Source organism: Coccidioides posadasii, chromosome 1 (genome assembly GCF_018416015.2).
Source record: "Coccidioides posadasii str. Silveira chromosome 1, complete sequence".
NCBI classification, from domain to species: domain Eukaryota; kingdom Fungi; phylum Ascomycota; class Eurotiomycetes; order Onygenales; family Onygenaceae; genus Coccidioides; species Coccidioides posadasii.
Genome location: NC_089407.1, coordinates 819,462 through 846,826, shown reverse-complemented (window position 1 = coordinate 846,826; position 27,365 = coordinate 819,462). Strand labels below are relative to the sequence as shown.

The window sequence follows — 27,365 nt, the reverse complement described above, 5'->3', positions numbered from 1 at the left end:
AAATCAAAACATCCTATTTGCTCTTTCAACCGTGACAGGGTAGTCGACTGACGTAGGCCGTTGGAGCCCAAGCTCCTCCAAAAAGAAATTAAAAAAAAAAAAAAATGGATGAGTAAATAAGCATATCACTTCAGTAGCCTGCCACTCGCATTGCGCGCAACAAACTCGTTCCGCCCCTGCTTAGTATAATTTTTGTGCGCTTCATCTTCTTCCTCCGCTCTTCCTCCTAAACCCGCTTCCACTCTTTCCCACCTTAACATTCCGCCGCTTCTCGATCCTTCCCGCCCCACCACCTCCGCTCCCGCTCCTCTTCGGCATCCCAAGACCGCGCCGACCATCATTCCTCCCCGCTCCGCTCGCGGATGACACCTTCCTACCACCGCCATCCTCGCCATCAGAATCAAGATCCATCCCATCACCGCCACCAGACTTCTTCTTCCCAACCCCACTCTGACTGACTTTTAACCGGCCCTTTTGGCCCTTGCGCACGGCGTCGGGCCCACTGACTGCAGCAATGTACGCGTTGATTGCATCACCGGCGTTATTTTCTCCGCCGTTGTCAGCGGCGCCGCCCATAGGCGTGTCTCCGTCGTGATCGTGCACGTCGTCGCCCAGGAGTAATTTACCCTCTGCGTCCATGCGTGCAGAGCGTTTCTTCGCCCGCTTGGCATCCAGGAAGCGCACGGACGGCTTCGTGCTGGATATGTTCGCCAGGGCGTTGGGAGCGAGGAGATCGAGCGGGTTGGATTCGGGTGAAAGTTCGCGGATGTATTGTTTTCCCGCGTCGTCTGCGCCGGGCGCCTTGTGGGACTTACCCTTCTGTCGGCTGGGTTTGGACTGGGGTCTTTCTTTGGAGCGCGAGCTGTGCTTGTGCATGTTGCCTGCGGCGTCAATCTCGATTTCACTTGCGTCGTCGGAGTCTGAGCCCAGGTCTGAGTCGGACAGGTCCGATCCGTAAACGGCCTTGTCGAATTCGTTGCTGAATGCGTTGTCTGCTTTGCGGGTTCGGGATTCTTCTTGGTCGGACTCTTCTTCTCCTGCTTCTTTGCTTTGCTCCTTTTTCCGCTTGCTTCTTTCGCGTTGCTTGCGGATTGCGACGACGAGCTTGCGGTCGGATTCTGGAGTGAGGCTCTCAACGGCTTGAGCGCCGAAGCGCCGGATTAATCGGTCGAGAATGCCTTTTACCTTACTTCGGAGCCTCCCTTTGTGCTCTTTGCTCCAGACCATGAGATTTGGCACTAGGGACTGCAAACGTGGCCTGAGCATCTCGTCCGGAAGAGCGACAACCGCTACTTTGACAAATCCCAGCACTGCGCGGACGATCTCGCGATTATTGCTAGTCAGGAAAAGATCAATCGTTTGGACAAGATCTGATAGCATCGCGGGAGGCAATTTGGTGTGGAACTCGAAGAGAAGACGTGATAGGGCGATAACAGATGCAGCGACCATATGTGGTGAGCTACCAGCCAAACCCGCAGAAACCATGGTGAAAAACTCTTCCATGGTTGCTGGAGCATCAGGAGCATCGTCCGCCATATGAGGAACGAGAGAATTGCGAATAACAGTGCCGGCAGGGTTGAGTTCGGGATCACACACGCGGTTCGCGAGATGAATTAGGAGAGTAAACGCTGCCGTTCTAGCTTTCTCGTTGCTCTCCTTGCATCCAAGGACAACTTCTGAGAGAATGGATGGAATAAAATGAAGATCAGACGTGGGAAGGTGAGTTACGACCTCTTGGGCAGCCGCAAGCCGATCTCGTCGGGCTGGAGACGGAGTTTTGTCGGCTGTCGAGATAAAAAGTGATTGTAGCTCTGAGCTACGTTCTTTGAGAGCTAAAGCGCCAGTTTCTGTTGTCGCCAGACGAGGTATAAGTTTGTACGCCTTTTTGATTAACTGTGGGTCAGAAGATTCGGTATTGAGTACAACAGCTGAAAGAGAGAATAGAGTTGAAAAGCTTGCTCGTGGAAGGTAGATAGACATTGTGACAACGAGGTCCATCAGCGTGTGTGACGTTGGCGGCATCTTGTCTCCAGTGCCTTTCTGTTTTCCTTGCTCCTGGGCACTTTCTTTAAGAGAGCCCTCAAGCATCGCTGTAACTCGATTAAATGTGTCAATTAGTTCCTAAAGAGCATGGGTTAGTGACGCATAGAAATCAAGAGTATTATAAAACATACCTGCTCCGGCGTAATACTTAAGTAAGCGTTAATGCACTGCAGGATGTGTCCTCGGAATTGAGGCAATGTCTGGCTATAGACATTGAACAAAACAGCAAGAAGATTGCTTGAAAAGCCAGAAAGATGTGCAATGTTCTTCTTTGCTGTCTCCTTCGTAATCCGTCGTTGGAGGAGGAGATCATCTGCTTCCGTGTCCAGTGACGCAATCTCCTTGTTTGAATCGACTAGGTTCTGTAGCGCTTTGCAGACCTCCACACGGAGCTCCGCCTGTTTATATAGCACGTTTGAGAGAAGTTCCGCAAAAGACTGGTCGAAAGCTTCAGTGACATCCAACGGCAGCTCACAGAAACCGGGCAGAGTAGCCCAAGTTTGTTGAACAAGTGTCTCGAAGATTTTGACTTCAACTGTCTTTTCAACATTTCCGTATTCAAGTACTCGCTGGAATAAAGCTTCACTGAGGGGAACAAACTCAGACCGGAAGTAACCCAAGCGGGTATTAGAGACGTAATCACGTAGTATAGGTAAAAGCCAAACACGCCCCGGTTCGCCGGCCTTCTGTTGTGTTATGTTCAATGGCAGAATCTTAAGTACAGCTTCGGGCCCCATGGCGCCAACTGCAGCACCGAGGACTTTGTCCGCTTCTTTCTTGCCGTGGAAGGATTCGTTTGCTCTAATACCTCCAACTGTTCGTACAACGTCCGCCAATAAGGGATCCGACCTCCATCTCAGAGCCTCAAACATGGCTGTCAGCACGCCGAAGACTTCTGCCCATGCAGTTTGATATTTGACCGAGAGTAGGCTTGTCCCTATTTTTGAAAGCTTCTCCAATGTTTTTTCGTCATAAATAGAAGGTTCGACAATGACACTAGCCGGGATGCAATTAGCAAGGAATGAAATGAGACATTCGGAAGCGGATATTCTGATGTTATGCGAAGAGGAGGTAAGGAAGGAGGCCACAAGGTCAAATAGTTCTGGCAAGTTTTCGAATGTGTCTTCCGGCTGTACTTGAGCAGAAACATCGTATCCTCTTGAGAGCACCGCAATCCACGGTGGAAGAAGTTGTGAATCGTTTTGTGAAGGCTTCAGTTCACGAATGGCTTCCAATAGACGGGGTAGTTTCGACGAAGAAAACTCATCTGCCATACTCTCGAAAATCACCTCAAACACCTCGAATGCTCCCATCGTTAAAAATTCATTAGTCGATTTTGAGACGTTCATTAGTATTTCGCATAAAGCTTCGATCTTCTTGCTTGGCCACCCTCCCGACGCTGTTGCAATAGTCTTGACTAGATGTAGCGCATGTATCACCGCAGGTTCGTGCTGATTTTGTTGTAAATGCGCCTGTTTCCCTTTCTTCTGTTTTGCAGACGCCGCTACACTCTCTCTTAGTGTCATAAGAGCAGTTTCCGCGCACGTATCCGCAGCTGGATGGTCCAACGATGGACTTGGTGGAGGATGTTTTAGGACATGGATTAGCGCATCTTGCGCTCGCTTTCGAACTTTTGGTCTGTGATCAACGGCTAAAGCTAGTAATCCCGCCATCGCTCGTCGCGGACCAATCTGAGACTGAGGGAGAGCCCAAGCAGCTGCATCTTGGGCCACGAGAAGAGATTGAAGGCATCCGATTGAAGATCTCAGCAGTGGTGCTTCGGCATCGGGTGCTGTGAGAACCAGCACGAGGCTGCCCAGTATTTGCGAAAATTTGGCGCGGAGTAACGGAGTCGGAACGAAAGGAGATGTGATGTCGAGGAGATAGACGATTGAAGTAATAGGCTCTTTATCAACTGTGCCCTGGGTGGAACTCACAGACTGACCGAGCAAGCCTAGAAGAGCGGCGAAGAATGCGGTTGCGGTGAAGTCGGCATTCTGTTCGCGGAGGGTATCTTCAACTGCCGAAAGCACTATAGCTGTCTAAGTCGTCAATTAGCCTTTTATCTCAGAATAAACGAAGGAACGGAGCTGTCTAGTGTGCTGGTCCTGGCGAGTCCATACAGAGTGCTGGTTCTGCAGCTTCGGAGATTTTATCTTGTCAAGTTTCTCCTGCAAGGTCGCCATGATGCAGGTGAATTCCAGCTCCGGGAATAATCACTGCTGCGAGACTTCCTGGCGTTCAAGACTGCTGCTGAGTGATTGAATATGTGCTGGTCGGCGAGCAGTTGGATTGACGGAAGCGACAAATTTTTTGGGTCTTGCGGTTATCGATAGCGACTTGTGTGGGGCGAACGGCGGCCAACCATCCAGCTAGTTAGCTACGAGAGGAGCACCGTCGCACAACCAACGGAGAGGCCGATGTCGAGTATGGATGCCCTTTCTTTGCAAATTCTGCGAAGTGGAGCGATGGTAGGGCCCTTTGACCGTTACCAGAGAAATTTTCAGGATGTCGTCCAACTACGCAGTGTCTTCTGTTCATTCCACCAGCCTGCCATGGGCCAGAAATTACGTATGGAGTTGGATGTACTGCACTGTACTTGGAATGAATGCTTTTACGTGTATACCAAAAACATCTTTGGGGTGGTTGACCTTCGAAAGAAAGAGTATAGAATTGGATGTTCAGGTCGGTTTGCTTCGCATCTCTTGTATTCAACAATAGTTGGATCTGGTCCTCCCCTCTGCTCCGCCTCATGCACCCTGTGCTTCTCGCTAACATTTGGAATATGCTAGTCCGATCGAACCAAGCGCAGGCCCCAGTTCTGTAGATAGGATGTTTAAGCGGGGGTGGACATGACTTTTCGTGTCCATTTCCATGATTCTGGCAGTAAAGCCTTCGACATGGGTATCCCCGGTCCTACTGCCAAAGGCAATGCATAGAATTTCAATACATCAGGGCCTCTGTTCGTGGGCCCCTATAGTCAACCACATAGCATCAAACCGATCTTATAGTGGCCTGATGTGTAGCTTCTTGTAAGTATCAGAATAAGACTTCACCACTGTGTTCAGCCTCGAACCCAAGGGTTTGTAGCTTCCCGCCGCGGCGTTTGTCTGTCCTTTTTCGCTCGGAATCCTCTCGTTGCTTCATCTCAAGAACTTCCTTGTACGGCGCTTGACGGTAAGGTTCAGGTATATCGTCTTCCTTGTCGAGATCCTGCAAGAAAACGCAGGACGATTAGAATAATACATTTAAAATGCAACGCAACTTATTAGAACAGTATATCAAAGTATAAACGTACAATCTCTCCAAGGAGAAGGACATTTTCTCCTCGTACTAAATATACGCCACGCGGTTCTTCTCCATAGAGATTTCCGGAATAAACTCGTTCGACCGTATCTTGAAGGACCAAGTTCGCTACACTCCCAGAAACAAAAAATAGTTAGACAAGCTGCAAGAAAGGAGGAAATTGTCAAGCTTCAAGCGTACCGAATTGGTCCCAGCTTCGTAGCACTCCGATTAATTTGCGACCGTCACGAAGGATCAGAACAAGTTTCTCTATAATGTACCGAAGTAACGCACAAGAAAACAACCATCAGCACACTGCGCCTCTTCTTGATGCGCCTAGAATAAGATCCGGCCACCAATGTACAGTGTTTTCACCGTCGTTCTAGCCATTCGCGATAGGTAAATGTCACAAGGGGAACCAAGGTATATCTCACTGTCGGTTAAATCTAAAAGTTGCGCAGCAGTTGTGAACAGTTGCGGAGGTAATTGCGGCGGCCCGGACGGTAGCACTGGCGCTCCGCCCTGTTGCTGCGGTGGTGTGCTTCCTCGTGGCATTTGATGTTGCTGGGAGTGGGGGGGCCCGACTGGAGGACTGGGCTGTTGAAATCGGCCACTTTGGGGATATTGGGAAGGTGGGCCAGGCGAAGGGCCACCTCCGGCTCGTCCGGCGACGTTCTTCGTGTCCTGAGGGGAGAAGTGCTCCATGGTGTGATGTGGGAGCGGGAAGTGAGGAGAGTTAGTCGAGTCGTAGATGGAGGCGGCGCGGAGAAAGGGTTCAGGATCTGGATGGGCGTCTTATTGTGCTCATGATGCACAGTATCTCGGATTAGAATGACTCAACTCCAAAGAGGAAACCCCAGGTCGTCAAAGGGGAAGAAAGTTGTCTGGCATCCGACAGTTGAACGCTGCCATTTGGGTTGGCTTTGCGATGTTTGCGCTGTTTGCTTCGAGTAACCAGCAAGATCGCGACGCCCAACCTTCTGCACGCTTTGCCTTGGTTTACGAACATACCCCATCCTAGTCTTATGGGACAGATCACGAGAGAAATAACCTAGCCTCTGTGTATGAATCGAGCTAAATTGTACTATGCACCTGACTATGGTGGCCGAAATAGTTAAGAATCTCAAGTCCCCAAGGGGCACCGCGGCTCTCAAACGCCGTTCAGTCTCTCAGTTTATCGAGCTCTGAGAACAAAATAGGAAAACAACTTCTGCCAGAAGATTTCACTCCATGCGAGCCCAAAAAAAAAAAAAAAAAAAAAAAGAAAAAAAAAGGAGAAAGAAAGAAAGAAAGAAAAAAAGAAAAATTCCTCCAATGCCAGAACCACAAGACCAGCAATTTCTGAAACGAAAATTCGAGAGTTCCAGCGACAGCCTGCCAAAAATGGGCCGTCGATTCCCCCAAATACAAACACATTATGAAAGACGTATAATTCCAGCACATAGCCAGAGTGTGCTTTAAGCTTGCGATGCCTGGTGTCATCTGAGCAGCGGATTTCAAGCATCAAGCTTAACACAGCAGTGCTTAAACCCTCCGCTGAAAAAAAAAAAATAGTTCAAAGAGGGCCGAGAGCTCACCTCAAGAGGCAAGCTGCGCGTTTTCCTTGTTTTCACCTTCAGATCCTTCTGCCTCTCATTCGACGCTCGCGTCGGCTGCTGGCGCTGACGTAGTAGGGCTCAGCGGTCGGGCTGACACCTCCTCGGCCTGCTGGGCCATATGACTCTGAATCCGGATCTCCGTGCTGCAAGAGTTTCAATTGTTCTTGCGATACAATGCCTTGGCAGTACAAATGGTGCATGAGCTCATAACCAGGAGATGTTCCCACCAACGTCTGCCCTTGCTGGACATGCTGAAGAGCAATGTGATCAAGCATTTTGAACCATGCCTCGTCATCTTCAGCACCGTGGAACCTCTGCTTGCAAACTTGACAAGCTACACTCTGTGGCACCGGCTTTAAGTTGAAGTGGCTCGTGACGTGAGTTTTCCATTCCCCCACGTTGTTGAAGAACTTTTCGCAGCCCAGAATTCGGAATAGGCAGTGGCAGATAAAAGGATATTGAACATCTGGAGCAACAAAGTTGTCATCATCGTCTGTGGGAAGTATGTGATGCATATCAACTTCGCTGGCCAGCGCCGTGTTTATAGTGCCCGAAAACCCGGTCGAAGTTGACATTTCTGCCAAGGAAGGAAGTGTGCGAGGAATGGACATATTGCAAGCAGATTCATTGCTAGCCGCACCGTCTCCCCGTTGGACCTTCAATGAATCTTGTCTCGAATTGTTCGGATAAGTGTATTTCCCCTCCGGTAAGTCGAGGGAGTCAGAGAGGCATGTAAGGGGCAAAAGACGGTCTAGAAAATCGCCAGGTCTATTCTTCTCCCAGGTATTCAATGAATAGAGGGGTTCTTGCGACACTTGGATATGAGGAAGTTAGTGTCTATTATGAACCAGCACGTAGCCGCTTTTTGGTTGAACATACTGGTAATTGCGACTAATAAATTGTGCTAGAAAGTGATTTTATATTCAAGAAATGGACATCAAAGTCTCCTCTTATCGACAAGCTTTGGTGACCGGCGCTGCCGCTAACAAAAGCATAAACAAGTCAAAAGTTTCTGTCATTCAACTTTACCCTGGATATATTTTACACCCTTAAGTAGAAGTGGTGCATAGTAAGAAAATTATCAGGATGTGACCAGCACCAATCGTCAGAACAATCCATATCCTTTTGAAGAACAATTGAGGCTCTTCCACAGATGATATACCTACAAAAAACAATGAACAATCGGACTATAGGAAATGTATGTATGTGCCATGGTTCAAGCAGTGGGGCCAAGTCGCGGGGTGACACGTTTTCGAATGCGTGCATCACATCCAACTGAAGGTTCACGAGGATTTGACAACCATCAGCCCCAGCGAAATTTACATATGCAACCCCGCTTGCCCTATGAATATGTCTTGCGGACTCATTTGCAAAAGAAATCATGTCAGTTGCGGCTCTATGATGTGTTAATAGGATGAACGATATTCATTGTCCAGGCACACAGTCTCCACGCTCCCTTCGCTGCTCCAAATGCTTCAGGTTACAGGATTCCACATTCCGCAACCCTAGCCCTTGACTACTATGATGTAGCAGCTGCTCATAGGCCAATTCTCATCCTTTGGTTTTGATTTCATCAAGATCGAATAACCATTCGCCAGGATGAGCGGGAACTAGTTAACAACAGAACTAACTACGAAGGACGCTGTAGCAGTGTTGGATTTTCATCCCACTTTTGAATGAGGAGTATTGTCAAGTTTCAACCATGACGATATCTTTTTCTTTACGCAGCAAGAGACATGGTATCTCGATGTTTGCTTGGCAACTTTGTTCAATTATCTGTTGCACTGCATGGAAAATATTATGACTGAGTGAGTTGTCATTCCGAAAGGAGGCCCGGCAAGATTCACCCGAGTGGTGTATATACACAGTTATGGATGGACACATGTAACCCGACGCTGCCCATCCCTCGTCCATAAAGCTGTCCAAAGATCAATGGGAATATCACGAGAATCACCGTCACTTTTGAATGGGGACTTTGTGGGCGCATGAACATTTCGGTTAAAACCGGGTAAGTTGGTCATACTGCTGGCGGCTGAAGACACCTTTTCCCCAAAGCAGCATATCGCCATCGTCATAAATCTGTTTTAAAGAATACTGATGCTGCGGGTAGTCCTCGGCAATGCTGGAGTATTCATGCGGCGACTCTCGGCACCCGAGGACTATACTTGAATGTAGAAGTTGTCCCGGCTGATGTCCTAGCAAGGAATTAACGACAGTCCGGAGATCCAAGCGACACGCAGCATTGGCATGCATATATATATATATATATATTCCGCACCAGAAACCAACACTCTGGGCGCGGGCCGAAACGTTTTGGTCATCTTGTGTGGCCTGTATCCACCCAATAATCAAGCTAACTTCTCGTTCATACCGCTTCAACCAGAAGGCTTCCTCAGATTTCTCCTCCACATCCTGCAGAATATTTAGAACCTAACCAACAATTAATACCTCAGCGTAGACTAGCCAACGTGCACGGACATCAATTTCCCCAGAACATCTGAGTCACATTCAGCAACCTTGTTGCTTGCCTCTGCTTGGAGTTTCCTTGTTTTCAAGATGGCCACGGCAGCTTCCGCGGCGGTGGTTTCGGCATCGACTCTGCTGACTCTACAATCGACTCGTACAACCTCCTCGTCTCCAACACGAGCAGCGCATTCCCAACGCTGTGGCTCAACACCCTGGGTACGTTTTGTTTCATACTTGACCGAGAGAGTGCCAGCCAGGAGACCCAAGCGCTCTTTTGGATGCATCAAGTCTAAGTCCTCCGATAAAACCCGTTTTAAGTATGGTATCAAGCCAATGCGCTCAAGGAAGATCCTGCATGCGGGCATTGAGCCTTGAGAGTCGATGAATATTGCGCCCAGGATACTTTCAACGATATCCGAGAAGAACTTGGCAGCGTCAAGCCGACACAGTAATGTCCACGGATATGTTTTTGATGATCGAAGTTTCTCATCGATTTCTTCGTGCAACTTCTCATACTGTTTTGCGGCCCTCTGTTGGGCGTTAACGATATCCCAGGAAGCCGAGTGCTTCATGAATCCCCAAAGGTAAGCCCTCCGCTTTGTCATTGCAACTGTGACCCTCGTCTTAGAGTTCTCAACTGCTTCGCCTCGGTCTTCCTCTCTATATGCATTCATGCACAGAAAGGCTAGGAAATCTGCATTGACCAATGCGGTGCGCATAAGGTGCATGTCAAAATGATGGAAACCCCTCGGCGATTCAAAAAGTTCCTGGACAACAATAATATCTAAGATAGAATCACCCACAAATTCTAATCTTTGATAAGAATGGCCTGAGCCTTTACTGCTTGGGTGCGTCACAGCAGCCAGGAGTAGAGGCTTCTTTTTGAAAGTATATCCCACAAGTCCCTCAATTTCGGATAACATGTTATTGTTTTCATCGCTGAAACTATCCTGTTGGTGATGAAGAATGTTGACGCATTCGTTGAGCGGAGACCACTTGATATCAGGGATAAATATTTTCAAGCAATTCAAAATCTTGTTCTCGCCCCCATCAATGTTTGCTGCACCAATCAGAGCTTCAACAACATCTGCTAAAACTTTTGTAGACATTTCCCTTGTTGGTTCTGTCATGTTTCCAGTGTTAATATGATCTGTGTTGTATGAAGGTCGCCACTTGGCGCCTGTGAAAGGCTTTGTGAGGATAAATTTGTCCAATCCCGTTTGTAGAGCAGCATTTGCTAGGTAGCCGTTTGACACAACGTTACCTTTGCGCATAGTCAAACGTCCTTCAGGCCAAAGTGGATGGTCTGCGGCTAGCTGTATTGAGGTATGTAACTTGAGAAGGCTGTCCCCTAAAAATTCTAGGCGTTGGTAGTTAGAAGCTTCTCTTGCAGCGGATGAACTGATGGCTGTCAAAACAAGAGAGAGGTTGCTGAACCCAACTGGATGCAAAATTGTTTGAGCCAGCTCATTAGCAATGAAATAATTCTCAATACTGTGGATTAAGCAAGGGATAAATAATGCGAACTGGGAATATTCAACTGGTAGCCTGTCAACAGAGCAATTGTTTGCTGGATAGAAACACTTTGCAGTGTGATGCGCTTTGGATGTATTAGATGGTTCGAGTCGATGCAAAAAGTCGGTTCGCTTAGGCCACACTGTGCCTTCAATATGAGGAACCTCGCGGTCGTATGTAACCTGCTCGCTGAGACTGGCACCATCTGATGTTTCCGCGGGGACGTATTTCCGCCATACCAATTTCTCAAATGTGCAGGGTCGTGCTGTATTGTCCATTGGTCTTACAAGCCCGGGATTCTCAAATCCTGCCATATCGCAGTCCCTAATATCGTGTAAAGAAATCGTCCCTGTAACGCAGTCACACCACTCCCGGATAGCAGACGGAATCGATTCCATTTGAGGCACAAATAACCAAGAAAAGTCTCGACTACCAGGGACCATCTTCTGCGAAAACAAAGATGAGAGAAGGATTGAGGTTGTATCCGCAGCAAGCCGAATAAGGTCAGCCGCAAAGTCTTGTCCACCACGCTTGACAGAAACCAGGAGAGTGGAGTGTTCATTCCAAAAAAGCCTGAATGAGATATCACAGGGTAGTTCCACTGGAAGGACCATAACCATGGGAGGAAAGGCTTGCGCGCCAGCTGATATCTCAATGAGGTTCTGATAGAAATGTTTCGCTTCTCGCCATTTCTTCGCAATAGCTGCCCACGGGTTTAGGCTCCCCGACGCTTTGGCAAAACTCGGCCGTTTTTCAACCTGCTCAAGACCGTCCTCATCATCTATGTGATGGTGGGCGGGCATCAAGTAATCATTAACCAGTCCTGCCTCATATAATGCCACATACGCTTGGAATGAGGCGTCTCTCTTTGCCATTTTTTCGGTCTTCCATAGTAAGATGCCTCGGAATTCGCGTAACTTGGGATCAAGAAAACTGGGTAAGATAACTTTGGCGGAGAATCCGGTTGTATCATCCCCTTCCAACACAAATTCAGGATCGGTAGCGATAAACTCAGCGGACAAAGTCCCACAGAAATGCGACAGGTGATTTCGAGCGTTGGAAAGGGTAAGAAAGGCCCTAGATTTCATTAATCCTGTCTTAAACCGTTTCCTACGAGGTCTTACTCACCCTGTCGATGCAACACGGAAGCCATCATAACCCTCTTCTTCAACATTCTCCAGATATTGAATATGCTCAAGAGTTCTTTTGTTTTCGAGGTATAGTTGCTTCATAGTTTTTTCCATCAAGTGTAGTTCTGAAGACGTCGCACGATCTTCCGAATGCAGAAACAGAGCGAATTTGGACCCTTTCTTTCTCGCTCTTCCCCGGCGCTGTATAAAGGACCTAAGGTCCTTTGGAAGATCAAAACAAATGACAAGGTCACAGATAGGGACGTCAATGCCTTCTTCAAGAACGGCGGTTGCTATAATGAGGTCCTTCTTTCCAGTACGAAGGTCATCTATAGCAGTGCTCTGGTCTATAGGGTTATGCAGTTCCGTTATATCTGACTTCCGGGAAACAGAAGCAGAGCTTCCTAAGAATGCGGTAGTTTTGATATGTTTCGTGCGAGGATGTAAAGACAGCAGCTGCGCAAGCATGATGACTATCGTTCTTTCTTCTGCAAAGACTATTCCGATGGAGCCGTTGACATGCTCCAGCACTAGGAAGTCTATCAACTTGTGTACCTTTCTGGATAGCTCGTCTGGAGGATTCTGGACGCCCATTTCGGTTGAGGATACTACCTGAGACAAAACATTTAGCATGTAGGAGTTATCTTCTCTATCCCAATCTGCCCACTGTGGGCCTGAAGCATTAGTTTGTTTACTTTTAAGCCCCATGATGCAGCGTGTGAGGAAACGTTCCGAGGCCCACGGACCAAGTTCTCGATGGATAACTCTAGACCTGCGAAGGCATCTTTTCAATTGGTCAAGGCAGGGTGTTTTCTTGTTTTCAAAGGCGTCCAAAAGCCTCTGCCTGCTCTTGAGGTCATTTCTTCGTCGCATAAATTTGACAAACGGGTCATTTTCAATGTCAAGCTCGTTGATGATTACAGAGAGCTTTTCCACTATGGAAGAAAAATTCTGAACGTCTGGCTGATATTCAATACTGCAGTATTCAGGCATATGGATGAATTGCATCATTTCCTCTCGGTGCATTTTGGGGGTCACGCAGACAGCATTTAGGTTTATTTCCAGTACCCTATTCAGGAGTTAGTAAGTGGTCTAAATACAAGAAATGAAGGTAGAAATCAGTACTCTAGGTCTGTTTGACGTGCACGCGTGGTCGGGCTTGCAGTGAGACCCAGGATATGTGGTAAACCATCAGTACCCTCTTCTTGTCTATGATAATGATAGAAATCCCGCATAATTCTATTTGCAGGAGCATCACGAACACAGTGATGGGCTATGCTGGTTAGTAAATACCTCAAGAGCTGCAAATTAAGGTTAATAGGAACTACCTTCGTCAAAAACAAGCAAAGATATGGTATGTAAATCGACAAAACCATTAGATAATGCATCCAGCAACACCTGCGGCGTTGAAATGACAATTCTAATATTCAAAAGAATATCATCCCATATCTTCTTTGTAGACCAATGGTTGACATTAGCAGCCCCAGTTAAGAGTCGAGTTTGAAATGCAGGTAGCTGCTTGGATATAGCTGAATGCTGCTGCTCGACGAGAGCAACAGTTGGTGCCATAAACCAAACAAACTGCCTCTGTTGAGTAACTGGATGATATGTGTTTAAAGATATATGAACAACTTACTTTGTGTGCAGGACATCGTTCTAGTTCCCTTTGTATCCGAAGGATTGCACTAGAGAGAGCACATTAGATCCCACAGTATCATACTATTTAAATATCCTGACAACAGGAGGCAGTCACATCTCAGTTTTGCCGCTCCCAGTATCCATCTATTGGAGTAACAAGCATTAGAAGTAAGCGTGTGATCACGGGGTGGGAAGCTTAGTTACCGCAACAATGATGTTCTGACGCAGGCTTTCGGATAGCATCTCAAGCTGATACCCTCTTGCTCTGCGGGGAGGAAGGGGGGCTTCCTGGCTCTTTGAAGTCCCATCTTCAAGAATTGAGCGGAAATGCATCTTAGAATCGTTATCCAGATGTATCCTTCGCCTTTTGGGGCTTTGTTCAGCTGTGGTATGAGCGGACATCAGAGGATAGAGTTAAAGGACTGAGGATACTCCGCAGATAAAGATGGACGCAGAGTGCAGCTTGGGATATGTACTATCAAAAGCTTTCCTTGCATACATTGAATTAGAAAGAAATATGGGATTTCTCTGCATGAGCTGTTCTTTGGCGGGGAATGCCAGTGTCGTTTGGTTGGTGGCCAATCCTCGCTAGGCGGCGTCTCGACTGAGTGGTCTGCCCCGCATTCGAGATGGGCGTCGGGCTTCATGTTATTTAGATACGGCCGGGCCTATGATACGTCGGTTTGAAACTGGCGTTCTTGATTTGAGATTCATTCAAGACATTAAGCAGATAATGGCCGATACTTTGAGTATTCCGTCTATTTGTCGAAGCTGAAACCGTAAGGGCACACTTTTGACTTTCGGACGACACCGACAGCTCCATGGACTATGATCGCGGTCTCATCAAAATTTGCTTCGCAATAACTATAGCAAGTCGGCTTAATTTTCTTCGCAATAAAAACGTGAATGGTATATTCCCGCGTTTGATTTCCCCCAAACACCTAGATCTATCATTACAAGACCCTGAGGAACGAAGCTCAAATGGAAAGGTCATTAGGAACGTCTATCATAGATTGGTCAGGTAGTCTTCAATTTCCTCCTTCGTCAATTTCCGGAATCTTGGTCCCCGAGCGCCCTCTACACCTTCAAAACCTAGCAGATGATCGGCCGGCGGTCCGACAATACCTGTACACTAGTTAGCTATGGCCGGAGGTATTAGACTAACAGACTTACCGATTTCAATGGTATCACCGTTCATTTCACCTTCAATGGTCTCTTTGAGGGTGAGTAATGCGATATGAACCGCATCCTCCAGCTCCAATCCTTCCGTATACCTCTTTTCAAGAAAGGTTTTCGCCGAAGTTGCGCTCTTGCCAATTGCTGTAGCTTTCCAGGGGAAATAACTTCCGCTAGGATCTACTTGGTATAAACTGGGGCCACCTTTCAGGATGCCGCCGGTTTTACCTGAAGCCTTCTTCTTCTCTGCATCTGTTTCCCCGCTCTGGGCTTCTGGTGTCTCTGGTTCAATACCCTCATCCCATCCTGCAATGAGAAGACTGACCCCATAAGGCCTCACACCACCGGACTGAGTGGCTTCTTGAACAACGCGTGCAACGTCCTGCACCAGTATTCTCGTCGGCGGGTATTCGTTGTAGATACGCTTATATGCGGTGTGAGATGTCTTGCGGGCCTTGTCCACGAGCACTCTATAGTCAGGCCCCATGCCTGAGTATACCATGCCAATGTCTGGAGTGATTAAAGAGATCTTAGAGAGGGACGAGGAATCGATAAGAGGTGATGAGGACTTTTTCTCCGTGGCAAGGACGACTCCATTGGTAGCTAAACGGCCAAATAGTAAGCAACCCGTATCCAGGCTAGGGAAGTGGGAGTTTTGTACCCTTAATTCCCAAGGCCGTTACACCCTGGTTCACAGCATTTAAGGCATACTCTGGCAAAAAGGTTAGCTTCTCTGGCCCAGTCAATGTTCATTGACGCTACTATACCGATCTGAACGAGCTTCCCGCTATTACAATTGTTAGCTCCCGGTCAGCTCAAAACAGGAATAAGACAAACCTTGGGGAGAATGTCGTTAAAGAAAACGAATAGCGGTCGGCCATGATAGTAATGTAGTCGGGTTCTAATCTTAAGCAACAAGGAGAAATACGACAGTGTGCTGAGCAAGGGCTGGGGGGAAAGCGGATGGAGATATATTGCTGGTGCGGTGATGTTGGTCGTGAGCTCCAGCTCACAGTCAGGCGCCAGAGGTGTTTACGTAGGTCGGGGCGGGCAGGATTAGGCGATCGCGTAACCTTGCCTGTTTGGGTTTTGGCCAGCACACTTCTTTTTTTCGCTGAAATTCTGCTGGGGATACTCTTCCTTTTCGCATTGCCTCCTCCAACATGCCTTCTCTCTGCTCCCTGAGCCGCATAGCTTGGGCCATGTCTTCGCTGTCTGGCGACTCGGCCACTTTCTTCCAGCTAGACTTTGGCGCTGGATGAGATTTGTTCGTACTGTTACCTCAACTTGCCTTACCCCTCTCGCTTTTTTTTTTTGGAAGCTCAATCCATTGTTCCCGGTTCCCTCCCGGACTCATGGACCTCCGGCAGCGACATAACGCTCCTTCATGGCATTGGCCCGACCAATCTGCCAGCCCGCCGGAGGCTCCAGGCAGCTCAGAGCCACAGTCAAACGCTGGTGACCGCACTGAGCCAGACAATGGATCCACTCCTGGCACCAGTTACCCTTCGAGGATGTGCAGGATATGCTTGGAAACCGTCCATCCAACCTATCGCCCGGTGTCGGAAAATCTTCCATCCTTCCTGCAATCGGGCCCTCGTGTCACGTACGAGCCGGATGACCCGTCTCTGGGACGTTTAATTCGGCCCTGCAAGTGCAAGGGCTCATCGAGATATGTACACGAGGGTTGCCTACGCAAGTGGAGGAATGCGGATCCCAACTATGGTGCCAGGAACTTTTGGCATTGTCCAACGTGTGGCTTCCGCTACAGGCTTCAGCGGGTGACTTTGGGTAGATGGATCAGCAGCTTTCCGATGCAGATTTTCCTCACCTTGTTCATTTTGTTTTTTGTCATGTTCATCCTTGGATTCGTTGCTGACCCAATCATGAATTTGTACTTTGACCCATTCGATACCATTACTTCCGGTACGTTTTGGGATGAGGAAAGTGAGAGTATCACTCTTTCGGCGCGGACAAAAGCGACCTGGTCAGAACACTTTTTTAAGGGACTCGCATCCTTGGGCCTCTTGTCGTTCATGAAAGTTTTCCTTTTTCGACCGTGGCAATGGTGGAATTTCCGCCATTCCACTGTTTTGGGAGGTCGGCGAGCCGGTCCTACCGGTAGGGACAGAGCTGCGTCTATTAGCTGGGTCGTTATTGTAATTGGCGTGGCTACTTTTCTCTATGTACGCATATATTTTCTATCTTTCCATGGATTTTTTTCTAATGTATCCTCTAGGGTGTTTACAAGGGCGTCCTCGCCTGGAGCTGTCGCGTACTAGAGACACTTGGACAGCACGTCATGGACGTTCCGTCTGATGACGACGAAGATGAAGACGCTGATATATTACCGGATCTTAGAAAGGATTCCTCGACAAACGACGATTAAAGATACTTTATTCATAACATTTAACCACCTCTCGCTTCTTACGGCGTATATTTTTCTCCTCTAAATTCAGTTTTAAACTGCAAACTATTCATTTCAACGCACCACTTTGAGTTGTCATGTCCTGCCAATGATGTGCCAATCAGTCAATGTGCGAAGAACAGTTGGACCTTCGTTAACCGTCGCCTGAAGGATTGGAGGACCGTGATCTAGGCGTTTTGCCTTCTCGAAACTCCTTCTCTTCGCTTCTTTGTGAGTTAAGGGGACGGGAAGCGTTCAGTCGATCTCTCGATGATTATGATTTCGCTCTACCGTTCCACGGGCGCTACCCCATCGGGATTCGGCACATACTTTACATTCCGCAGACTTTTGGACTGGAATGGGTTGATATAACAAATTGGGCCTGATACATTATTATTATTAATAGTGGAATATATTTCTTGTTTTATACTGTTTCACGTTCGCTTGCCGTTCAGTGTCATACGTTGTTGAGAGGTGTCATTCTACAGTATGTGTAACCCATCTATCACATTTTCATTTCGAAGAAAAGAATACCAAAAACTGGGTGCACCAATAGCGGGCTCGTCCTTTTTTTAATTGACACAAAGAATATTCTAGGACCCTTCATCCCGTCCGTGTGAGCGATCTACCGGACCTAGGCTGAGCGGTACTCAGAGCCACAATCCCCCATATCGGCGAAGACCTGGTCCCTCTTGCTCATTTTTAAGATATCCTCGATTTTGTCCCGGTCCTCATCATCCAATGACAGCCCGTATATTGCCAAGTTTTCATCAATGTGTTCGCTCACACCCATTCTGGCCCCCACCAGAACAGCGCCTACATACGGGAAATCAAGCACCCAACGGGCGGCCACCGCAGAAATGGAGACGGAGTGCTTGGCAGCGATTGTGGAGAGGGTAGTCAGGAGCGTTTGGAAGAGGGACCACCCACCCCAAATCGTGATCATTTCAAGATACTAAAACCTATATCAGGATGGCGAGAATGAATCGATAGGAAATAGGGTCTGAAACGCACTTTTCTGAGACTTGGGGTCATTCCTTCACTGAAGGCTTCGGGAGCGGGTTTACCCAGCCATTTTTCAGACAGAAAGCCGCCACACTTGACGATGTGGGTCTTTGTTAGCTAGAGGAATGTGCGTGTGCGTGTGGGCTAGACGGACTTGGTGGGCGTTCATACCAGGGTGCCATATGTCAAGAGTTTGATATCATGTTGAATGCATACTGCCTCCATCTCATACCGAGGCCGGGTATCGATCAGGGAGAACTGCAGGCATACGAATCAGCACATCACTCCATTTGTTAGTATAAGGCCCTGGCTGTCTCGTCTATACTACCTGGACCTGGTTTGTCGCGAATTTGATCCCCGCATCAATGACTTCTTTCATCCTCTTGGTGTCAAAATTACACAGCCCCAAATTGCTGACTCGAGAATCGGCTTCCATAATTTGAAGGGCCGGGATATACTGTGGATCCCCATACTATCCAGGTCGCTATGTGAGCCATGTTGCCTTGTGCGCATCTTGGGGGGTGTTGAAGTAGGCGAGAAGGCACTCACGTCCTGCCAATGGTACTGCAACAAATCCACTTTGTCGGATTTGATATTTTTCAATCTGCGTGATATAGCCTCATGGACTACAGCTTCGGTTTGCGGGGTCGGCTGGAAAACACAGTACTTCGTGGAGCAAAATATGGTTTTCGGCCCTGTATAAGAGTACCTAAAACGGCCCTGAGCGAAGGTTAGCGCAAGTTAAATGAAACCGGAATTCAGCTCTCGTATCACCAAAAAACGGGATAAGGGAAGCCCGTACAAAGAGGATCTCCGCATCACCATAGTGATCAGCCATATCTAGAAGAGACACCCCGCATCTTCCCGTTAGATTATTCGATTGGCCCGAATTGGATCTGTCGCGAAATGTTGAACCACTTACCATACGCCGTGAACCCCGCGTCCACATATTTCTGGAATTCCGCCATGATCTTGGATCGCGGGGCTGAACCCCATGCTGGGCTTGATAGTTGCCATAAGCCCATGAAAAGCCTGGGGACTGTATGATCGCCTATTCTGAACGTCTCCATTTGTATGTGTTGAGTAGTATCATGCGCACCGTGATCAGAATCAAGTTGTAACGATGGGAATTGAAATAGAAAGATGTATCACTTCGAGTTCAATTGAGAGCCATATGCCGGCCTTTATACTCCCGTGGGTAAGAGACAAAATGCATCAGTTTATCACTCGGTGCTGTTAGGTACGGATGTCGGGATACTGCGAGCCACGGTTACTCAATGCGCCATTCCCGGCCCATCCATCCATCTAACCCAGCAGATAATATCTATGTGTGTCGCTGGCTTGAGCAGGGGGGTAGACCTTCGGTCGAATTCCTGGTGGATATCGCCTTTGTCACACATATTTTGCATGGAGTTACATGATTCAGGTACGGCAGGCCATGGCTCAAGGAGATTTAGTACCGCTTTGCTGGTGCTGGACTGTTTTAAAACGCCGATGCAATGTTTAACTTACTCATCGAGCGCGCTATGCGTGGGGAGCCAAGATGTTGACGTCGATTACAATGGCCTCAAGGCAATTTCCGGTAAAGCTTTCGGGAAAGTCACATTTTCTCGGATTCTCACTGGCATTCCTTATCAATCTCGAAAAAATCAAAAAATAACACGGGAGAGCTTTTCTGGGACCCACGACGGTGATGCCAAGCGACCTTTGCGCAGCGAATGGCTAGGGTTGCAATCGTTCGCAACAAGGGTCAAAGCAACGAGCCGGGGTTTCAGCCAGTTTTCTGGGGCTACTGGGGCCTGGATGGCACGACCCCGTTAAGAAGTCATATTATTATTCAGGCTGGTGATGCTAGAGGACTTGGGGGTGGCAAGGGGCGCTGGCTGCCCGTTATCCATCGAGGCGTCCCCGGAAGATTGAGATCACGATCGAGATTGAGATTGTGGCGAAGGCAGTTGACAAGTCCCTCACTCGCTAACTACACTAATAACTAACTACAGAGGAAGCCAAGTTAGCCAACCAACTAGTCTTCTAGCTGTTTCACCGCTGCAATTTTGTGATTCCAGAAGTCCTGAAATATTCTAATCCTAGTCTCCGCTGGCGCTGCTGCGAGGCACTTCAAGTATGGGATTTTGTCTGCAAGAAAAATCGTCATAGCTCCAAGGACCGAAGCATTGGTTGACAGGGTCACAAACTTGGGCTCTGAGTCACAGAATTTAGAAGCTCAAATACTCAGGCGCAGCTCTCATTGTGAGTGAGACGATGTCTGTTGAAGAATATATTAATCCATGCCCATTCCTCTTAAGACATTATGATTCGACTAGCAGTTGAAACGGGCCTTAACTCACGGAACTGTTGGCCCGATGAGACCACATGGCTCAACGTCTCTTTATACCAATGGTCATATGTCGTGGATAGAAGCACCCTGCATGAGCTTTTAATGTTGCGGATTAAATATTAACCATACTCGGAGCCGTGACACAAGTCAAGACTTAAAAAGCTCTTAGCCGTACCAATGTTATTCATGTAACAAAAATGGCAACAAAACGCACTCCACATTTTGTATCTTGAAGTGTTTTATACATGCATATGTTCAATACGTATGTTCACACATATCTACAAAATATGGAGTACTCTTTCTTTAGATGATTATTCTTATTAGAAGTCGGGGGACCTCCGTTCAGCCTCGAAATGACAGTCGCCGGACTCCACCCTCCATCCTCGCCGGCAAGGAGTCAGCTGTCTAGCCGCAGGATCAATTGCCTCCCTTTCGCCCGGCTCACCGTTTCACCATCGTGAGAATCCCCTCCACCATGTCTATTCCCCTCTCGTAGACGAATTCTGTGCCCTGAGCTTCATTTTGTCTTTGACACTCCTCCAAACCCTGCTTTAGCTCCACTAGCGCTCGTATTTGCGCCTTAGCCAGATGGTCTCTCGCCCCATTCAATATGAGATGTGATTGTATAGCCGTTAGAGCTTGAACCAGGTCCGCATCGACCCCGGCTAGAGTCGATAGCAAAGTATCCTCGTCTTCTGCCGAGTCAACATGGTGCGCGAGTGGTGCTGATTGTTGAACTATCTCCCCGACAATCTTGAGACTTTCAAATGCCAGGCCGCATCCAAGGAGTGCTAGGATGCGCATTCGCATGTTGCGGAGGTTCTCGATAGTCTTGTGGAACGATATCGCGCCATTGGTGTCGAACGAAGCGGTTGGGGTTCTGATATCAATGTCTCGCCGTAGGCAGCTTTGCACGTGTTTCTGGAATGTGGTGGCCAGCTGCCCTTCCTGGTCCCCCGCAAGCATCGATCGGATAACAGCCCGCAAGGTTTCTGCATTGAGATTCGCGATCATCGTGTCTGTCATGAGATTGACATGTGATGTTTTGGCGGCGACATTGGGGGCTCCAAGGGTTCGCATTTTTCTTTCTGTTTTGGGCTTTTTGCAGTCCCGGATGCGTACGGAGTAAATCCAGTAGAAATCACTTGAGGAATGGAAAATCTCGTCCAGCAACGGTATTGCTGCTCCTTTAAGCTTCCCACGCTCGTCCTTATACACCCGGCATCGGCGTTTAAACCAAATGCGCCGGCCCGGTAAATGCTATCAATCCATTCCAAAACGTGTGATCCGCATGATTGAAATCTCGCAATTGCTCCCGGCAATGTCTTCTTACTGGCTGTGGTTGGGTGAGTCGCCAATCTACGTCCTCAGGTTAGACGGTGTGACAGCCATTGGTTCAACGGGGGGGGGAACTTGAGCTGAGTGGGGGTTCCAAAGCCATCCATCAAACCCTGACCTTGAAATGATAAGAAAAAATAAATAAATAGGTTTCTGTTCCAATCCTTGCTTTACCGCTAAGTGGCAGCGAGATTCGACTTCAAACATTTCCGAAAGGCTGCGTTGACCAACGCTTAACATCGCTCCCACCGGCAGGGGTATGCTGTCGGATGCTCTCCATCCTCTGCATGTACGGAGTAGTTACAGATGCATTTCGAAAGTTAAAATCTCACCGGATCGGATATCACACTCTGAGTTATCATTTGCCCATTTGCGTACGGGGAAAGGAGTATATATTACACGTTTCGGGGTCTGGTCCTTTCTGGAGCTTGTGAACTCCGGACTTATGCTACAATTCCCGCTCACCCTGCCCCTGATTGTTGTTGGCTTGTGCAAAGTCGGGCGATCTGTTTCTCTTAGCATGGATGACCCTCCAAGAGTCATTTCCTTCATCAGGCCTTCTCCGCCGGGAAGTTTAGCAGAATGGTATTCATTGGCTCAGCGTGAAACCTGGAAAGCGACTGCTTCTTGCCAGGAGGTATCTAGTTGCGGGCATTCCGTCAGGCATCTGGATCGGGCCGCTGAAGCTCGGGTGTCGTGGCCAACATACCCACCGTCTGGGCCAAGTCTTCGATCTGCTGCAACATAAGCCGAGGTCTTTTCGAAGATATGCACACAAAATAATAAAGAATAATGAAAGGACCAGAAGGGTAACGTCAGCTTTTCAGTAATAGGTGAATGGTCTCGACCTCGATGATCGTGAAAATCAGAATCGAAAGCCAGAAGTTTGAGAACATTCGCTATGGTGGGGCCAATTGACGAGTAAGAGTGTCTCTTCAACCTCGTATCTTCTTATCAGCAGAGTCTGGGGACGCTTGGGGGACTTTAAATGGCACAAAATGCACCCCGAGAATATCTGCCGGAGTGGAATATGTCCGTGCTCTGGTGTAACTCATCGCGAGGCGGAGGATCTCAGGTCGGAAGCCGGGGTTGGAGGCACTCTTTGTCGCCTGACGCGTGTTCGCGTGCTGGGTCTGGGCGAATCGTGCCTTGCGTTCTGTATCGTAGGCCAAGTTGCCGCCGACGAAGCGGGTAGGCTCTTCGTCCGCGCCTATCCTTCGCTTTGTGACACGTTCGATCCCAGCTGGTGGCGCTGGAGTGGCCATCCCGGGCTCTGACCTCACATGGAGTTTCACGGAGGCCGCTACTGCTGCATCAATCGTCATCTTTCCCATGAAGAGTTGGGCATTTTTATTGTGTGTCGGGAAGAGGATTCAAGAGACGATGATGTCTAATAAAAAGATGAGACATCGTATTATTATGGCGGCAGCGTCAGGGATTGAGCAGCCCAAGTCCCCGTTTGGGTTTAGTGCCTATGGGAGATCGTTGGCGACGAGGACAGCAAATTAAACGAGGAGGGTGGCATCGGCTGAACCCGTCAAGAATCATGACCAGTCAGTCTGCCTGACGTCTGGAGGCCGGTGGTTGACCTCTGCTCACTTGGCCGGTCCATTTGTTTGTTTCCCGCGCGCCACATTCGGAGGCTCATCGCAAGGTACGGATCAATTGTCGCTGGAACGGGACCCCCACTGCCGGAAGCTAAATAACCAAACCTAGAGCCAAACGTGACCGCGCGGCGGTCTTGACGCCGCGATTTTGACTGCGAGTAGGGTAGCCTGATCTCGGAGATACTCCCAGAGGTCTTTTGCCATCCAGAGTACGCGTTGTGTGCATTGCTCATTTCGCCTTTCATCGCTCCAACCCGCGCATCACACCTGTTCCTGCAGAATGAGCTTGGCTTATAGCCGGACTTCCAATTCGTTAGTGGTAACAAGCCAGCTGTGTCGAAAACGACAATTGATGGTTTTTCAACTCCACGACCTGGGGGTTTATAGCTCTTTGTGAAAGCTAGGGTTGCCGTCTGAGAAGTAGACCAGACGTTGAGCACATCCAATTGGTCCATGCAATGGAATCATACAAATGCGTTCCTGTACGATTTGCAATTACAACTTTGGTCGTACAGAACTGAACCTTTCCTGGGACAGATACTCATTGACGTGGAGCGATGAGTACTCCCGGCGGCGCTGCTGTCGCCGCTTGCACACCATGTCGCACGGTGAAAATGAAATGTATCCGCGAGCCGGATTCCACAATGTGCAATCGATGTAAGAGGAAATCACTAACTTGCTACTATGAGACGCATCGTCGAGGTCGCAAACCCGGTACAAAGTGAGTGTTATAATCGTTTTGCGGAACCTCTACAATAGCATTAGTGGGCTGATCTTGTGTGATTGTCTTGGTCAGATTACGTCCCAAAGCAGAACGCATGAAAGCTTCCAACACTGCTTCTGCATTAACAAGTATGCATCAGGGTTCGAATCCACCAACGGCTTCGGCAGCGGAACCGACGCCAAAAATTGAACGGGAAGATACACTGAGCCAGCATAGCGGTCACCTCCTTATTGATGTGAAACACCACAACCTGTCCCCCATATCAAAGGCAAGCTCCGCAAGGGAAGCCTCAACCCTGAAAAGCATGCAAATAAACCGTTCACTTGCCTCAGATAGCCTTGCGCCATTTGCATTATTAAGAAAATCGGCGACGGTAGGGAACTTTACAATTGCCAACATTCTCAACGTGGAGGAGGAGACTCCGGCTGGAGAGGAGACTCCCGATCCTGACGTTTTAGGACAAGATGACTTACCGATGAAGGATCCGGATGACCCAGTGAATCGAAACTTATTAAGCATGCCCAGTGCTCAGGGGTTGTTTGATAAGTATGTTGCGATCCATCCGCCAACCTCAACTTCTGTAATATGATCTAATGATTGGTTTTGGCTAGCTTTTTCAAATATATGAACCCATTTATATGTCAATTTGACCCTGTGATGCATACATTGCGTTACGTCAGGAGTCGATCACCGTTCCTGTTTTCAGCCCTCCTTGCAGCTGCTGCCAAAGTATTTTCTCCACAACTATACCTTAAACTTCACGACCACGTTGAGTTTCTTCTACGCAAGATTCTTGGCTCGGGTGAGAAGTCCACTGAAATTGTGCAGGGAATATGTCTTGTAACGCATTGGAAAGAGCCAAGTGACTCTCGAGCGTGGATGTTAGTTGGATATGCTATTCGCGCTTGTATGGAGATGGGATGGCATAAAATAAGTCCAACTCATTTGGATCCCGTGTTCGAGGACGGGAACAGGGGCAGTGCAAAAGAGATGGAGCTAAGGGAACGAAGGAATAAAGAGCGCACTTGGCTTATGCTGTTTGTGTACGATCGGAGGTAAGAAAATTGAGCGTGCCCAAAGGCACTTTGACCATTTCCCAAGCGATATATTGACATTTCTTGTCTTGATAGCGTGAGCCTGCAATTAGGAAGGCCGTCGATGATCCATATGGATCACTTGATTCGGAACGCAGAAACCTGGCACCAACATGCTTATGCAGTTCCCGGCATTGATGAAGTTATGGTTTCGTTTGTGCAACTAAGAATCCTCGGTTTTGATCTGCTGGATGTATTTTGGCTGCACCCGGTCGCGACAACATCGCAGACAATTGATAAGGACGAATTTATTTTGAAGACCTTCAATAGCGAACTGGATAGGTGGGAGGCAAAATGGTATAGGATACTGGATGAAGGTAACGGTCCTGAACAACTCTTCCAGCCGCGTTTTCTAACATTTGTGAATGCTGTAGCCAGCAGTTCTGTCTGCCATCGATTCCTTGTTCGGTTCTACGGAAATCATTTACGTCTTCTGATTCATTCTTTTCGGTTGCAACTCTCAATCCTAAGCGGCAATGTTTCCAAAGAGTCGTTATGGATCTGCTATTCAAGTGCCCTGGAGATGTTACGCCTAGTGGTGCATCGTCTGGGGATGGTTTCACATCTTTATTACTGTCAGGACTCGGTACATGTAATGGTGGCTTATGCCGCCGTTGTTATAATCAAGGTACATTCTCGTATTGGGATGGGATAAACTCGGTCTCTATCCGTTCTTCATTTCGGTCATTGCTCACATTGAACCTAGATCTTACTATCCCTGCCCGGCGAGCTCTCAGCCGAATCCGAAGCCACCATCCTCGACCTTCTCTGCAAAGCGAGCGAGGACTTCGGCCGTCAGTGTTCCGCAAACAACACTAACTGCTTCTATCAAAGCAGATTCCTAGCTAATGTGGTGACACAATTTCGCAAATCAAAGGCGAAAGCAAACCCCCCAACTAGCACTTTGATCAAACAACATGATGGATCGCAAATCCCAGATCCATATGTGAGACCATCGTTGCAGATCCATCAAACGGGTTTGATTCAGCAGCAGCAACTCCAGAATCAGTCGCCACTTGAACCTTCGCCGTCATCACATTATCCTCCTGGTCCGCAACAGCGGTTGCCAAGTGATATGTACCCGCTACCCCACGCGTCGACTGCTGCTTCAATTCAATTTTCAGCCTTGAACAATCCTCTTTCGCAACAGCATTCTCAGGTCTCTCCATCTGACGCAAGTCCGTTGACCGCATCGATGCTGCATGCATCAATGACGGCCGCAGCAAATCCGATACAATGTATGAGCAATCATCCTCCAAACCCGAATCCGACTGGTATGTTATGCTCCGATGCTCCTCCCCCCTCTGCAGCCATCACTAGCAGCAATGGCTTTCAGTCATTTATGCCGATGAACGAAGTGTCGAGCGGCGATGGAGGCAATAATTATGCGTTTGCGTCATTTACGGATACGGGAGCTTGGGAGAATTTGTTTGCGCATGCAGGATTTAACATCAACAGCGGCGCATTTATACCCAACCTAGAGGAAGACTAAGGAGCTGGGCGAGGTTATGTCGGGTGTCTGTATTTTCACATTATTTCTAATATATGGAGTACGGAGTACTAATTCGGGAGCTTCATTTTGGGCAGGGAGGTGTGATTTTTTGGTTTCCTTCTCTTGTTTCGATTAAAATGAAGTTGAACTTCATTGTATATATTAGCCGTTTAAGGAAGTCCAAGCCTGTAGCAAGCCATAGCTACATACGTATCGCAAATCTCAGAATTGCATATATCAAAGACTACTTTTTTGGCTTTTGATTGCCGGCTCTAATATTGTAATTCTCTCACTGGAGCTGAGGATTATGTATCGTGCAGAAGGAGACCATGTGTTGAGCAACTCTATTGTGTGAAGCAATGGCCGACATTTTCTCATCTTCACCAAGCATTATATACATAAATTCTGCGTGGACTTCGCCGTACACTTCAGCATCTTCTGCAATCTCATCCACGGTTTTGCTCGTCAACCATGGGGGTTTTCTGATCATCTGGATTGGCCGAGTGCAA

The 27,365-nt window shown here is 48.1% G+C and overlaps 10 protein-coding genes across 10 annotated transcripts; 2 read left to right on the top strand and 8 right to left on the bottom strand.

Moving 5' to 3' along the window:
* Window positions 1-103: 103 nt before the first annotated feature.
* D8B26_000213 (90S preribosome component RRP12) lies at window positions 104-4,303 on the bottom strand. Its single transcript, XM_003067584.2, has 3 exons — window positions 4,167-4,303; window positions 2,175-4,085; window positions 104-2,121 (listed from the first exon to the last, which is right to left on the bottom strand). Exons 1-3 carry the CDS (start codon window positions 4,227-4,229, stop codon window positions 202-204), a joined length of 3,894 nt encoding a protein of 1,297 aa, XP_003067630.2. The 5' UTR covers window positions 4,230-4,303; the 3' UTR covers window positions 104-201.
* A 1,361-nt stretch (window positions 4,304-5,664) lies between these two features.
* On the bottom strand, window positions 5,665-6,194 carry LSM1 (SM-like, degradation of cytoplasmic mRNAs and positively regulates transcription initiation; the record flags this gene model as incomplete). The annotated part of the gene is made up of 1 exon (XM_066123151.1): window positions 5,665-6,194. Exon 1 carries the CDS (start codon window positions 6,031-6,033, stop codon window positions 5,665-5,667), a length of 369 nt encoding a protein of 122 aa, XP_065979223.1. The 5' UTR covers window positions 6,034-6,194.
* Window positions 6,195-6,943: 749 nt separating this feature from the next.
* On the bottom strand, window positions 6,944-7,537 carry D8B26_000211 (uncharacterized protein; the record flags this gene model as incomplete). Its single annotated transcript, XM_066123150.1, has 1 exon — window positions 6,944-7,537. One exon carries the CDS (start codon window positions 7,535-7,537, stop codon window positions 6,944-6,946), a length of 594 nt encoding a protein of 197 aa, XP_065979222.1.
* Window positions 7,538-8,714: 1,177 nt separating this feature from the next.
* DCL2 (Dicer-like protein 2) lies at window positions 8,715-14,131 on the bottom strand. Its single transcript, XM_003067586.2, has 7 exons — window positions 13,880-14,131; window positions 13,791-13,819; window positions 13,674-13,722; window positions 13,366-13,618; window positions 13,163-13,310; window positions 12,036-13,106; window positions 8,715-11,984 (listed from the first exon to the last, which is right to left on the bottom strand). The coding sequence occupies exons 1-7, from the start codon at window positions 14,075-14,077 to the stop codon at window positions 9,386-9,388; spliced, it is 4,347 nt and encodes a 1,448-aa protein (XP_003067632.2). The 5' UTR covers window positions 14,078-14,131; the 3' UTR covers window positions 8,715-9,385.
* A 308-nt stretch (window positions 14,132-14,439) lies between these two features.
* PRE8 (Proteasome subunit alpha type-2) lies at window positions 14,440-15,849 on the bottom strand. Its single transcript, XM_003067587.2, has 5 exons — window positions 15,689-15,849; window positions 15,619-15,638; window positions 15,513-15,563; window positions 14,849-15,454; window positions 14,440-14,800 (listed from the first exon to the last, which is right to left on the bottom strand). The coding sequence occupies exons 1-5, from the start codon at window positions 15,730-15,732 to the stop codon at window positions 14,682-14,684; spliced, it is 840 nt and encodes a 279-aa protein (XP_003067633.2). The 5' UTR covers window positions 15,733-15,849; the 3' UTR covers window positions 14,440-14,681.
* Window positions 15,850-16,013: 164 nt separating this feature from the next.
* D8B26_000208 (uncharacterized protein) lies at window positions 16,014-18,379 on the top strand. The gene is made up of 3 exons (XM_003067588.2): window positions 16,014-17,037; window positions 17,091-17,745; window positions 17,856-18,379. Exons 1-2 carry the CDS (start codon window positions 16,207-16,209, stop codon window positions 17,238-17,240), a joined length of 981 nt encoding a protein of 326 aa, XP_003067634.2. The 5' UTR covers window positions 16,014-16,206; the 3' UTR covers window positions 17,241-17,745; window positions 17,856-18,379.
* D8B26_000207 (uncharacterized protein) lies at window positions 17,893-19,231 on the bottom strand (the record flags this gene model as incomplete). The annotated part of the gene is made up of 7 exons (XM_003067589.2): window positions 17,893-18,213; window positions 18,273-18,356; window positions 18,435-18,521; window positions 18,592-18,735; window positions 18,813-18,983; window positions 19,066-19,103; window positions 19,186-19,231. 7 exons carry the CDS (start codon window positions 19,229-19,231, stop codon window positions 17,893-17,895), a joined length of 891 nt encoding a protein of 296 aa, XP_003067635.2.
* Window positions 19,232-21,042: 1,811 nt separating this feature from the next.
* Window positions 21,043-21,681, bottom strand: D8B26_000206 (uncharacterized protein; the record flags this gene model as incomplete). Its single annotated transcript, XM_003067590.2, has 1 exon — window positions 21,043-21,681. One exon carries the CDS (start codon window positions 21,679-21,681, stop codon window positions 21,043-21,045), a length of 639 nt encoding a protein of 212 aa, XP_003067636.2.
* A 1,193-nt stretch (window positions 21,682-22,874) lies between these two features.
* D8B26_000205 (uncharacterized protein) lies at window positions 22,875-23,264 on the bottom strand (the record flags this gene model as incomplete). The annotated part of the gene is made up of 1 exon (XM_003067592.1): window positions 22,875-23,264. The coding sequence occupies one exon, from the start codon at window positions 23,262-23,264 to the stop codon at window positions 22,875-22,877; it is 390 nt and encodes a 129-aa protein (XP_003067638.1).
* An 839-nt stretch (window positions 23,265-24,103) lies between these two features.
* Window positions 24,104-26,856, top strand: D8B26_000204 (uncharacterized protein; the record flags this gene model as incomplete). The annotated part of the gene is made up of 6 exons (XM_066123149.1): window positions 24,104-24,267; window positions 24,343-24,816; window positions 24,882-25,325; window positions 25,401-25,681; window positions 25,739-25,992; window positions 26,071-26,856. The coding sequence occupies 6 exons, from the start codon at window positions 24,104-24,106 to the stop codon at window positions 26,854-26,856; spliced, it is 2,403 nt and encodes an 800-aa protein (XP_065979221.1).
* Window positions 26,857-27,365: the final 509 nt, after the last annotated feature.